The sequence below is a fragment of the Chelonoidis abingdonii genome, chromosome 3, assembly GCF_003597395.2.
Source record: "Chelonoidis abingdonii isolate Lonesome George chromosome 3, CheloAbing_2.0, whole genome shotgun sequence".
Classification (NCBI taxonomy): Eukaryota; Metazoa; Chordata; order Testudines; family Testudinidae; genus Chelonoidis; species Chelonoidis abingdonii.
In genome coordinates this window covers 153,438,321-153,452,400 of record NC_133771.1, presented here as the reverse complement: position 1 = coordinate 153,452,400, position 14,080 = coordinate 153,438,321, and the positions used below count along the sequence as shown (strand labels likewise).

Sequence of the window (14,080 nt, the reverse complement as noted above, 5' to 3'; positions counted from 1 at the left end):
AAAAAGGTAAGCCCTCTCTCAGGAAAATCTTTTGACTAGGAATTGATACAATTATTTTAATGTCATTTTGTACTACATAAGGAAGACAATAGAACATGGCTATTCCTGGCAAACAAAACTGGTTCACTTACATGAACACATTGCGAGTGGACACTCCTTTCAGGCTAGTATTGTGGCTTCCTTCTGACTCAACAGTTCTCAGCAGGCTGATGTTGACTTAGGTGCCTTGCTGGCTTCTATAAGTCCATCTAGCTCTGCTAGGGATGTTCAGCCAATTCAAGACTGTAGGGTGACAAAATCGGGGCAGGGTGTGGGGGGTAATAGGAGTCTATATAAGAAAAAGACCCAAAAATCGGGACTGTCTCTATAAAATTGGGACATCTGGTCACCCTATCAAGACTTTGACAAATCAAGATGAAAATGCTTCCTCCCAGGTAATGTTTATCCCCAAGACCCTCTTTCTCCAGGTCTTCGATTCCTGTTTAGCTGAACTCTTAAACTTTGCTTTCTGCTAGTCTCTTACGGGTGATATATTTCTTCCTCTTATCCAGAAAAGGAGCATTCCTCTCCCAGTTGGTTGATGTCCTCACTTGGAGATGGAAATGGCAGGCAAAGGCAATGGGATTGGTGATGACTTTGATAGGGAGCTTCCTTCCAAAGGGGTAGAAAATTCCTCACAAGTAAGAAATTTGCTGTACTTTTCAAGCTAGTTACCTGTACATTAAATCTGAAGGATGACTATGGTCAAAACATAAAAAGAACTATTCTTCTTTACGGGTCACCATTTCATACAGGATATCTTAACCTCTAATGGAATGCTCACAGTAATAAGCCTTGGTCACATTAAGTATATGGCAGTTTGATCCTCTTGTTTAAAAGAAAAGTTCAAAGTAATTTTGGTAGCCCAAGATAAGGTTTAGTATTTCCACATTGATAAAATAACCTGTTTTCCAAAGGACTGGGTAGCAGCCCTGCAGAGTATGATTTACTGAAGAATGGAGATGGAGCTTAAGAGAACCTTCTCATTCTAATGTAGATGACTACTTGTTTTTCTTACACAGCTACTGCCTCTTTTGATAATAGTTATTAAGTTAGATTATACCTGCCATAAAGATACAATTAAGTTGGGTTTGATTTTAGCAAAGCGATTCAGAAAGTAAATGTGAACATTTAATCCCAACAGAAAATTATTTTTTAAATTTATTAATTCAGGTGCAACAACATGGAAAAGTTGGCTGTACGTTACCAACTACAGTCAAAATCAGGCTGGTTATTCAAACAAACAAAAAATTAGTGTTAAATTACTGAACTGTGGAATTTAACCGTGGGACTCTCCACAAAAACAGAAATAAACATGGATGAAACAGACTGATAAATAATCCTCTGAGTTCATTTTTTATCAAACAATGTCAAGCATCATCAACATGTCAGTTGCAGCAAGCAGGCTGAAAGAGACTCTGATCTCTTGGTTTGGGCAAGATTACTGGTTTCCTTCTTGGATTCATCTTGTTTTTAAATAATTACTTTTCAGTGTTTACACAGCAGTAGCACCTTATCTGTGATTTCATCTATCTTACTTGAAATATTATTGTATTTAATTGAAATGCTCTCAAACTCCTGAAGTGATATTTATGATCCATATCCTGGCCTCTGTAAGTTAAAAGTATCACAAACAAAAAACAAACAACCTAGGCATACAACAGTTCACTGAGAGTGAGAGGTAAATTTTAAGGGTAAACATGGATTCTGTTTTCATTTTAACATCGAGTTAATGATGTTGGAAGGCAACCACTCTCTGTCTCATACTAGTGGGAACTTAATAACTTGCCACTTTAACAGTCACAGGTAAATTACAGACTGCATTCTGGAACAGTGTCTTCAGTCCTTCCCCATGTGAAATCTGGCTAGGCACCTGACAGGAGAGAACTTTGTTACACCAAAGAATGTGGCACCCTTTTTAATTCTGTGATCTGGACTAAATTCTACCATGAATTAAAGTAAAATTACCTCATCAAACTCATTTCAATAACATTGTGTTTCTTATTATTCCAACCATCTAAGGAAAATAACTTCCAATCATTCGGGTAGGTTCTGGAGTCAAGCTGTGGTATCTAGATTCAAACTGTGTAGACATGTCGTTATCATTACTGGTCTGACAGCCACAATTTGAAAGTAAAACTAGCTCCAAAGGGAAAAGCATCCACGAAAGAAAAAAAGTTACCTTTTACTCCTGGCTGTCCGGGCATAGTCAGTGGTAAAGTATGTGTAGAGTGGATGACATGTGATCCAACGGTCTTGCTTGCCTGCTGTGGTTGATGGTAAAGTTTTGGAGAATTGGCATTTTTCGCTGGGATTTGACAGAGTTTACCAGTATAATTAGGAGGGCACTGGCATTTATCTCTAGAACTGCACTGGCCACCATTCATGCATGGCAGGTGACAAATAACTGAAAGACAAAAAACCAGAAAAATACAGAGATGTTGTTAATTTCTCTTCACCTGCGATTATTTTTAGCACTATCTGATGATACATAATGGTGCCACTGATAGCAGTAGAGAAGGGAGATAGCTAGCCTTCCTTTTTCTGACATTTGTGGAATTGCTGTCCATTTGAGACAGGTTTTTACTTGCTTAGTGGCAGGGCCAAACACTCTGCTTATTACCTCTATATGGTTCATGTGTCTGGCTCTCTTCACATCAAGCACAGTGTGTGTATTTCTTCCTTAGGAACCTAATTGATTATATTTCACCATATGACAAAAAGAATGCTAGGTTTAGAAGTATCCCTTGTGTAAACCCCTGTGTGTGAGTACCACTTCCTGGAAAATCTCTCTCTTTCTGAAAACTCTGAGGCCTGTGACTCCTCTGGAGAGAGGGATAAAACCCTGCTAGATCAGACAATGCTGGGGGTGAATTTCCTATTTCCCCCATGTGATCTAGTTGTTCTTTGAAAATCTGTCTCCTATTCAGGGTATCTTTATATATATATTCTTCTGACATGAGACAATATTTATATGATAATAGATATACTATATATTCATTAGGATAATTAAAATGCCAATTAGTTTTATTCCAATAATCTAAGAAACATAAGTTCCAAGTTATAAAAATACTTTAGCACCTACATAAACACCTACCTATGGCTGATTATTTCTGTGCCAACTTGTACTTTCGTGTCTATATAATTTATCAGATCAAACATAGAAAATATTAATATTAAGTGCAAGATTAAGTCCCCAAGCCATAAAAGTGAATATTTAACAATAAGTGGTCTTTTACATCTGAGGTTCATTCCATTCTACAAATATGGCACAGTGTTTTAGAATCTAATATAATTTTTTTCATAAATTCACAAACTCTAGGACTGGAAGGGACATCAAGAGGTCATCGAGTCCAGTCCCCTCCCCTCATGGCAGGACCATATACTGTCTAGACCATCCCTGATAGACATTTATCTAACCTACTCTTAAAATCTCCAGAGATGGAGATTCAACACCTCCCTAGGCAGTTATTCACGTTTGACCACCCTGACAGTAGGAACTTTTCCTAATGTCCAACCTAAATCCCTTGCTGCAGTTTAGCCCATTGCTTTCTTTCTATCATTAGAGACTAAGGTGAAAAGTTTCTTCTCCTCCTCTGATGACACCTCTTTAGATATCAAAAACTGCTATCATGGCCCCCTCTCAGTCTTCTTTTCCAAAAAGAACCCAATTCTTTCAGCTCTTCGTAGTCATGTTCTCAGACCTCAGTCATTCTTGTTGCCCTTCTCTGACCCTCCAATTTCTCCACATCTTCTTGAAATGCGGTGCCCAGAACTGGAACAATACCCAGTTGAGGCCTAACCAGCGCAGAGCAGAGCAGAAGAATGACTTCTCGTGTCTTGTTAAACACACTGTAGCACCCAGAACAGGTTTGCTTTTTTGCAAACAGTATCACAGGTTGACTCATATTTAGCTTGTGTCCACTTGACCCCTAGACTCTTTCTGCATACCCCTTCCTAGACAGTCCTTCCCATTCTGTATGTGGAAACGATTGTTCCTTCCTGAGTGAGCACTGCATTTTTCTATTGAACTTCATCCTCGCGACTCAGACCATTTCTCCAATTTGTCCAAGATCATTTGAATTTGACCCCTGTCCTCTAAGCAGTTGCAAGCCCTCCCAGTTGGTATCGTCCGCAAACTAATAGAGCGTACTTTCTGTGCCAACATCTAAGTCTGATAGAAGATATTGAACAGAGCGTCTCAAAACAGACCCCTGCAGAACCCCACTTGTTATACCTTCCAGTAGATGGGAAGCCCATTAAAAACTCTCTGAGTATGGTTATCCAGCCAGTTATGCACCCACCTTATAGTAGCCCCATCTAAATTGTATTTGCCTAGTTTATCGATAAGGATATCATGCGAGACCGTATCAAATGCTTTACTAAAGTCTAGGTATAGTTTAGTTGTATTGTAAAAACTTTCAGAAACTAAATCATGTTGCTCAGGATAAGCTAAAGCCGTTTGTGTTATTCTTTTTACATAACAATAAGATTCTTGGAGACATAATATAGCATTCACTTGTAAGCCATAATTTTTCTTTTTACGTCTTGATATTTTGCTAGATTTAAACTGTTTGATTGTATTGAAATACAAGGTAATTTGAAAGCCACAGAGTGTGGCAGGTTGTATGTGTACATTGTCCGTACTAACCCAAGTGGTGTAATCTTTTGACAACCACTGCATATTGCTATCTTAGAGCTACTATAAAAGGTCAGTACTGGAAAAAGAATGTGCATGTTGTAACAAGATAAACTAGGAGATTTAGAAGTCTCAGGAGTTCCAACTGAGGTGTGTAATTCATTTGGAGTATAAAATAAATTGGGAAAATTAAATAAGGCAAAAATAAAAATAAGGAATCAGATTGGCTCTTAGCAGAAGTATAACCACATTATAGTGACAGGATTTGGAACTTGTTTGCCTAATCACTGGATAGATATTACTATATCTACATACAAATGTAAACAATCTAAAATGTTTTTCCATTTTATTATACAAATATATATTTAATAATTGTTGTCTGCTTATCTCATTTTCATTTTATAGGAACGGATTATAAAAGGACTACAAACTGTAGCACTATAAATGAGCATAAAAAGATCTAGCAGCTTTCAGAATACTGACTGCTTTAACCCATGTCTTATAGTGTGTACCAGCAATCTGTTGCTGTGGCTTAGCTGGGAAAAACAGCTGTCTTTACAGAAAAGTAGTCATTTCAGAGAAAGGAGAAATGTTTCTGATTTGAGCAGGGACTGAAACACACAAAATTGCTTTTCCTCTTAAAGGTTTTTGGCATTTCTTAAAAAATCAGCTTCACTGTGAGCAGATAAAAATTAACACTTCTCGTGCAATAGCATGACATCGGAGGGACCCCAGGTTTCTGTATGTTCTGATCCCTTTGCAGGATCGGGGCCTAAAATAGAATCATGTTTGAGTTCTTGCACAAGTAATAACTGTTCTGAAAATATTTTGCAACAATGAGGCACTGTGTGCAATGTTAATGTGATATTGGTTTTAGATCACAAGGGAGTACAGTGAAAAATTCCAAATACAATTCTCTGTAAGGCTGCATCAGCAGAGAGGTAGTCTAGGAAACTAGGAAGTAGGAACTAGTATTCTCTCTGAGGCACTCCTAAACCATAAGAAACCTGTCATTCTTGTCAGTTCTGTCTCTTTAGGTAATGAAATAATGGGGCAAATTCATCTCTCAGTTAAACCAGAGTAAATCTACAGTAACTCCTCTGAAGTCAACTGAGCTATTCTAGATTGAGACTAGTCTAACAGAGTAGATTCTGGACTCACATCTTAAATTGTTGGTTAATTAATTTTTTTTTTTTGTGACTAGGCTGCCCAGTTCTGCTGCTGTAATTTCTGCAGAGTTGGAATGACAGGATTATCATATGGATAAAGTGGACTCAAAAGGACAAGAGGTACTTGGAAGCAGCAGAAAGAAAACGGCTACTCTGGCCTCTTCTTTTTCAACCATCTGGGAAATACAGGTTAATAAAGAGTGAAGTGCCCTGGGGAAGAGACTGCTGCAAATATAAATTGATTTTGAAGCCAGTATTTGTTTGAACAGCTCACGTTCTGGTCGAACACTTTTTTGTTTTATTTTGCCATTAAGCTTAAGGAACTGAAACAAAACATTGAGTTTTTTGCGTAAACACCGATGAGCTGCATCCAGACAAAGGACCTCCTGAAACTATAATCTGTTTATCCCTGGGCTCATTGTTATAACTGTATTTCAAGGAAAGGAAAACCTTCACTGTAATGATGGAATCACCTAGCTATTTATAGTCTAGTAATAACAACGTGGAGGAATAGGAGTATAAAATAACAGAAGAAATTTCAGTCTGCTGACAGATAACCCACAAGCAAGGGGAAAAAGAAGAGAGAAAGAGAGACTAATTTGCAAAATAAACTACTTGTTTCAAAATATACACATACCAAGTTAGGTGCCAAAACTGTCCAACATCTATTAAGGATCCATCACTATGGGATGGAGCAAATCAAGATTTGTGCTTGATTCATAAATGAATCTATCGTTTTAAAAGGTACCAGGTTTCATTTAAAACTGGGTTGGGGAATGGGCAAAAATTAAAAATACTCTCCTGATCCTCCAGTGGTTAATTAGCAATTGGCTTTGATTTCTGTGAGTGTTACTAAGTGCTCTGGCCAGGCAATCACAGTTCAAAATCAGCAAGTCATAGAAGATTTCGTGAGACTCCCTCCATCTTGTGTCTTGGTGAGTCAGGACAAGTGGTAGAAAGAGAAACCTGGCCTGGGAGATCTTTAGTATTTGCAAGACAAATCCTGGTAAAGTTGCTGTGGGCATAAACTGCAAAGCAAAGGAGTTGGAATCAGGAGTATGGAAGGTATGAAACGATTGAGACCTAGTCTGTCACTGCAATTACATCATATAATTTGTTTTCATGGCTCTAAACTCCTCTAAAGAGTTCCAAGTAAACTTAATACTGTAGTAAGTTTGAAATTTTTAATCCAATCAAAATAATGTGCAACAAACCAAATTCCTGGGACCTAATTCCTCCTAATCCTCAGAAAATAGCCTATACTTATCCAATCAAGCCCTAAACATGGATGGAAACTCCTTGCCTGTAACAAAGAATCAGCTGAAGATGGCTGTCAAAAAAGTTTCCCATCCCCTTGTGTCCCTCTCCAAATACACACATAAATTAATGCCCTGCACTTCCCCATTAATCTTTGCCTTTTCTTTTTACAAGTTAACAACCACCTAAATTTCGTCACCTATAGAAGTACTTAATCCCAGATCCTTTGCATAAAATGCACAGGGCAGGCTCTCTCAAGAAAACTGCAATACTTTTAATTAAAAATAGTATTTACACTGGATGTATCAAACTAGCAGTTTTTTTTCTGAGGGTTCCAAATTGTCCAGCACTAATATATATGCAGAGATGGAGGCTTGTAATTCTTTCTCCTGTATTAGGAAAATTTGCTAAGCACTTAAAAAGCACAGGGAGCAGTACAGAAATATAATGAATGCAATTTGTCAGACTGGAAGAGACACTTGTTTTAACAGAAGTGACAAATCTGTGCACACTAAGTTCCTCTAACTCAAATTCTTTATATACCAGACATTTTTAGACAAAAGACCAAAGTCAGAGGTGTGCCCTTATATTCAAGACCTATTCCCATTTTCTGATTACAAGATAGTCTAACTAGGTGTAACTTGTACCTTCTGGCTCCTTGGTGTTTAAATTAAAGTAAGTGGTGTTATACTTCAAATTGCATATTACTGTACTCCCGTTTATTGTTTTTCTTGCTACATTCCTTCTCTTCTGACCCCTCAAAAGGCTGAATTACACCATATTAGATTCCTTAATACTTAGCAGCAAAGAGTCCTGTGGCACCCACGAAAGCTCATGCTCCAATATGTCTGTTAGTCTATAAGGTGCCACAGGACTCTTTGCTGCTTTTACAGATCCAGACAAACACGGCTACCCCTCTGATACTTTATACTTAGGACATGGCTACACTTGCAGATTAAGAGCGCTTTGAGTTAAACCAGCCTTCGTGGAGCGCAGTAGGGAAAGCACTGCAGTCTGTCCACACTGACAGCTTCAAGCGCACTGGCGTTGCTACATTTGCGGCACTTGCAGCAGCAGCATTGGGAAAGGTGCATTATGGGCAGCTATCCCAGCATGCAATGACTGCTACTGCTTTTAAATGCGGGGGGGGGGAGCGGAGCGAAGTGTGACAGGGAGTGTGTTGTGTGTATGTGGGGGGAGAGAGAGTGGGTTTTGGAGGGCTGAGAGCATGCCAGCATGCTGTCTTCTAAGTTCAGACAGCAGCAGACCTCCTCTTTTCCCCCGCTTCTCTCTCTCTCTCTCTCTCTCTCACACACAGCATTCCACACTAATGGTTGCTTTGTCTTGGAGCAGATAAGCAGCCATCTGTCAGAAACGGAGCTTTCAAAGGGCACATCCGCATTCCTACAGTGATTCAAAACAATGACAAGAGTGGCCACTTGACTTAAGGAGATTATGGGACATTTCCAGAGGCTGATTAGAGCGCAGTAATGCAACACCTCGTCCACACTGACACCCAGGAGTTGTAGCCAAGGCACAGCAAACATTATTCCTCTTGCTGAAGTGGAACACCGGAAGCTCTCTAGCTGCAGAGTCAGAGTGCTCTACGTGCCTTGCCAGCGTGGATGGAGAGTGAACTAGTACGCCCAGGGCTGCTTTAATGCACACTAACTCGCAAGTGTAGCCAAGCCCTTAGACTAATGGCTCAAATTCAGAAATGACGGGTATGGAGGTGGAGGTTGTTACAGGTTGGTGAGTAGGAATGAATCTAGGTAAGTCTAACAGAGTCTAAGCATGTCTCATGTTACAAACACTGATCATGGAGATGGAGAGGGGAGAACCGAAGGAATAGTAAATTGCACCAATTTAATGGTACATTAATCTCTAGACTCACCAATGTATTTAACCCCAAATCCATACAAATGGTATGTCTACGCAGCAATGAGAGGTATGATTGCAGTACGTGTAGATACACTCAATCTAGCTTTGATCAAACAACAATAGCAGTGAAGTCATGGCAGCAGGAACTTCAGCATAGTCTGTAAAAGCTTGCCTGGAATCCTAGGCATGTATTCAAGAGCAGCTAGCCTGTGCTGAAGTCTGTGCTGCTGTGGCTTCTCTGCAATAGTTACTTGAGCTAGTTTGGGTATGTTTATATGTGCTGCAACTGTGCTTCTGATTACTGTGAAAACATATCCATAGACAAAACTCTTTTTCTGAGAGATGTTTTAATGCAGTACCTAGATGATTATTTTTTAAAGGTGAATATATAACAAAAATATTAGTGTTGGACGTAAACATTTTTTCCTAATATAAGCCCAATGGCCAGAAGCACCAGAGGGGGAAAAGGCACCAGAGGGGGAAAAGGGGAAAGTGCTACAATAGAGAGCTTTGTTTGCATAGGCTATCTATCTACAATTCCGATTACTGCTACTCGCTGATCCAAACAATGAGTGGGGTTTGGTGGGGGAAGTGGGGCAGCCAATGGACTATTTCTTGTGGGACATTCTCACTGGCAGTAGGAAGGGAATGAGATGGACTAGTGCCAAAGTTACTGGAAAGGAGCATTTCACTCTTTATTCACATATATATTCTGCTTCTGTGTTTTCTCAAGTTAATGACTATGTTCCCTTTCCACTAATAAAGATTTCCTTATTTGTCTAGTCTCAGAGTGCTTGCAAGTGGGGAAGTTCTGTCTGTATCCCAAGAGGGTTCACTTAGTTTTCTCTGGTTTCTAGGTTGGCGGCTCTAACCAGTTACATTATTGGTGAAGAGGGACCCTACATTTACTGAAACCAGCCCTTTTTGCTTCTATTAACCACCTGACAGAAGGATTACACAAATTATAACAAGAAGCTGTTCAAAAGAGAATATAAACATTGAACACCATGATTTGCTATTAGAGATATCCTTAAAACTAGGAGAGTGTTCATGAAGGTACTTCAGACGTTTCCAGTAGGGACAAAGACAAAGTATATCACAACATTTTCTTGGGCAGCAGACTAAACTCAGACACGAAATCTACTTTAAATCTGCTGATATGGTAAGCACAAGAGGACAGATATTGGGCTAGATTCTCAGCTAGTGTAAATCAGCATATCTTGACTGGAGCTTTGCTGATTTATATCAGCTGATGATCAGTTTCATCATATTTAAGCGATGTTTATTACCAGTGGGCTGACATAGTAATAATCCCAGTCCCAAACGGGTAAACACTGATGTCACAGTATTGTGTTTTATCCAGCTAAGGGAAACACATTATTCTCAAATACAACATGCTTTGTGGTGCCAGTCCTGTCATGATTATGCTTGTTTTGAGAGAGAAAACAGCAGAGCAAAGCAAGAGAATTAACCACAAAGAGCAGTGCTGAAACAAGTTAATAATTTTTTTAAAATATAAAGACCTTTTGGGGGCATTTGAAAGTTATTATTTTAAATAGATAAAATAATTATTTTCTAAATTTTGCACTGGAAATAGAAGAAAAGAAAGATGATTACATCAATCAGGAGTGGTGTCACTTATTAGTTGCCCTTCCCCCCACCCCCACTCCCACCCCCCAAAGATGAAGATAAAGCTGCAGACATTATAGTTCAAGACTGTTAGATAGCATGATATGCAGCAGTAAGGCTAAATTTCCCAAACAAGACAGTGACTCATCATTACCTTAACTCTGCCTTATTACAATTGCAACCATGTGTATTTTCAGAATGTATTGCACTATTTTCATTTCTATAGCTGGGCTCAAGGACTCTGTTGGGGAGAATTTAGGAGGGCTACCTCTTTCCCTTTCCCCGCACCTCCAAAGACCTGAAACTTCAGTGCTGAGGGAAGGGGAAAATATGCCGCAGATACAGAACTCCCCCTTATACAAGCATGTTTCTGTTAATGACTGAGAGGTGAACAGGGAGCCCAAAGACTGGAACCTGCTATTTTGCCCCAAAGATCATCCTGAACTTTACAATTTGACAGGAATTTTGGGCTTTAGTGAAAGGATTGTTTTAGGGAGATGATAAATTGCCATAGAAATTACTTCTCTCCTCATGTCATATTGTGGTGGTTCAGGCCAGCTGAGGCACATGAACTAATAGTTCCCAGATTTAAATGTGAGGAGGGTAAGGACAGCAAGTTACCAGAAAGGGTCCGAGGCTCTGGCATTCTAATGCACTGATGGTACAGCAGAGTCTCAGTTTGCCAACTCTCCGAATACACTAAGAATTATTTTCCCAGGTTCTCTCTAACAGGTGTGCTGAATGGTGTTGGGTGGATTGAGGGGAAAGTTTTGGGCCACTAAATTGGAAAAGATAATTAATGTAGTCAGAAAGTCAACTAGAAATTTTGTATGTATTTTAAAATTAATTTGAACATGTACCTCAAGCTTTGAGAGCTACATTTTAAAAATCTAAATCAATGACATTTGGTTGAATTTTCATAGATTCATAGAGTTTAAGGCCAGAAGAAACCATTAAGTCATCTAATCTGACCTTCTGTATATCACAGGCCATTAAATTTCACCCAGATACCCCTACAGCAAGCCCAATATACTTTAGTCAAACACAAGTTATCTTCCAGAAAAGCATCCAATCTTGATTCGAAGACATCAAGTGATGGAGAATCCATCACCTCCTTTGGTAGTTTGTTCCATGAGTATTCACCTTCATTGTTAAAAATGTTTGCCTTCTTTCTAATTTGAATTTGGCTTTATCTTCTAGTATCACTGGTTCTTGTCATGCCTCTCTCCACTAAATTAAAGAGCCCTTTTGTACCTGGGATTTTCCCCCTGTGAAGGTACTTAGACACTGTAATCAAATCACCTCTCGATCTTCTTTTTGATAAGATAAACAGATTGAGGTTGTCACTGTGAGGCATCTTCTTCAGTTCACAAATAAATGCTTTGGCTCTTTTCTGCCCTGTCTCCAATTTTTCAACTTATTTTTTAAAATGTGCACACCAGAACTGTATGTCATATTCCAGTATTGGTCAATGCCATAGACAGAGGTAAAATCTCTTCCCTACTTTTACTCACCACATCCCTATTTATACATCCAAGTATTACATTAGCCTTTTTTGCCACTGCAACACACTGGGAGCTACTGTTGAGTCGCTTGTCCACTATGAACCCTAAACCCTTTTCAGTCACTGCTTCCCAGGATACAGTCCCTCATTCTGTAGATATGCCCTGAGTTCCTTGTTCCTAGAGATTTAACTTTGTGTGTGGCTGTATTCAATGCATTTTGTTTGAATAGCTCAGCTTTCCCAGCATAGGTGCTGTAACTAGGGGTGCGAAAGAGGTGGGGGTGCTGCAGGATCCCCTGGCTTGAAGCGGGTTCAATAATATACAGAGTTTACAGACTGGTTCAAATGGTCTCAGCATCCCCATTATACAAATTGTTCCCCAGTGACCCAAATCATCCTGTATGACTGCCCTGTCCTCATCATTATTTACCATTCTACCAAATTTTGTGTCATCTGCACATTTTTTCAACACTGATTTTATATATAACTCCACATCATTGATGTAAAGGTTGAATAGTATCAGGTCTAGTAATAATCATGCAGAACCCCACTTGGAACATGGGAATGATGAAGTACTTTCTAGTCCATTAGTTCCTAGCTGATGATGATTCCTCATTGAAAACTATTTGTGATCCATCAGTTAGCCAATTCTTAACCCACTTAACATGTGCTCCATTGATAATTTTTTAATCAGAATGTTGTGTGGTACTAAGAAAAAACCTTTACAAAAATTTAAGTATATTACATCTATGCAATTACCTTTGTCAGCTAAACTTGTAATCTCATCAAAGAATGAAATCAGGGTTGTTTGAAAAGACCTATTTTCCCTAAAACTTTGTTGACTGCCATTAATTTTATTTCTATTTATTAGTTCTTAATCAGTTGAATCTTGTATCAGATTTTTCATTATTTAGCCTGGGGCTCATTTCAGACTAACTAGCCTATAGTTATCCAAGTCATTCCACTTGCCCTTTCTGAATATTGGCATAACATTACCTCTCTTCCAGGTTTTTGGAATTTACCTGATATTCCAACATTTATTAAAAATTAACCTCAGTAGGCCAGAGGCCTCCACAGCCAACTCTTTTAGGCGTTTATATGCAGATTATCCAGGTCTACATTAAAATGTTTATCCTTAGCAGATACTGTTTAATTTACTCCTTAGTTACTAATGGACTGGAAAGTATGTCATCGTCCTCATGCAGTACAAATACATCATCCTGCTTCATTGAAACACAGAACAGAAATAATTATTGACTACTTCTGCTTTTTCTGCATTCTTAACTATTTTACCATCTCCATCTCGTAATAGGACAACACCATTGCTAGGATTTCTTTTGTTCCTAATATGCTTGAAAAAACTCCTTCTTGTTGTCTTTAGCCCTGCCAGATGTGGATTTTTTCCTAATGTCTTTAGCTTCTCTTACCAATATTCTGCATATTATAACTTCCAATTTATATTGAATTCTATCTATTTCCCTTTTTTCCATTTATCTATTATATATTCCTTAGTTATGTCTAATTGCTGCCTTCACCTCACCACTGAATCAGGATGGGCTTTGAGCCAAAGTTGTCCTCTTTCCTGATTGTGTTATCATGGCTTTTTGGCCATCTAATAAACTCTTCTTAAAGAATTCTGAATTTTCATTTACATTTTTATATCTAAATTTTTCTCCCAATCAATTTCACTCATTACTTTCCTTAGCTGAAGAAACTTTAATAAAGAATGATCATGTGAGGTGATTTAAGAATGAATGGCGTAACTTTGAGGGTATGATTTTGAAAACTACTGTATGCTGACCTATCTATTCCCACTGAAGTCTCTGTGGGGCATGGATTTGTTAATAATTTCATGTGGGAATTACACTGAAACTATCTGTATGACTGGGATTTAAGTCTCAAAAAATGGCTGTAAGTAATCCTGAGACTTTGCATGTAGCTTTAGTGGAATTCTTCTCAAAC

At 38.6% G+C, this 14,080-nt stretch overlaps 1 protein-coding gene across 1 annotated transcript in view; it reads right to left on the bottom strand.

Moving 5' to 3' along the window:
• Positions 1-2,035: 2,035 nt before the first annotated feature.
• The window catches only part of LOC116819066 (latent-transforming growth factor beta-binding protein 1-like), a 159,000-nt gene continuing 146,955 nt past the window's right edge, over positions 2,036-14,080 (bottom strand). The window contains exons 6-7 of the mRNA XM_032770472.2: positions 2,222-2,446; positions 2,036-2,122 (exon numbers count right to left, since the gene is read on the bottom strand). Of these exons, the coding sequence (XP_032626363.1) occupies positions 2,118-2,122; positions 2,222-2,446 (230 nt within the window). The 3' untranslated portion in view covers positions 2,036-2,117. The remainder of the gene's footprint in view (positions 2,123-2,221; positions 2,447-14,080) is intronic.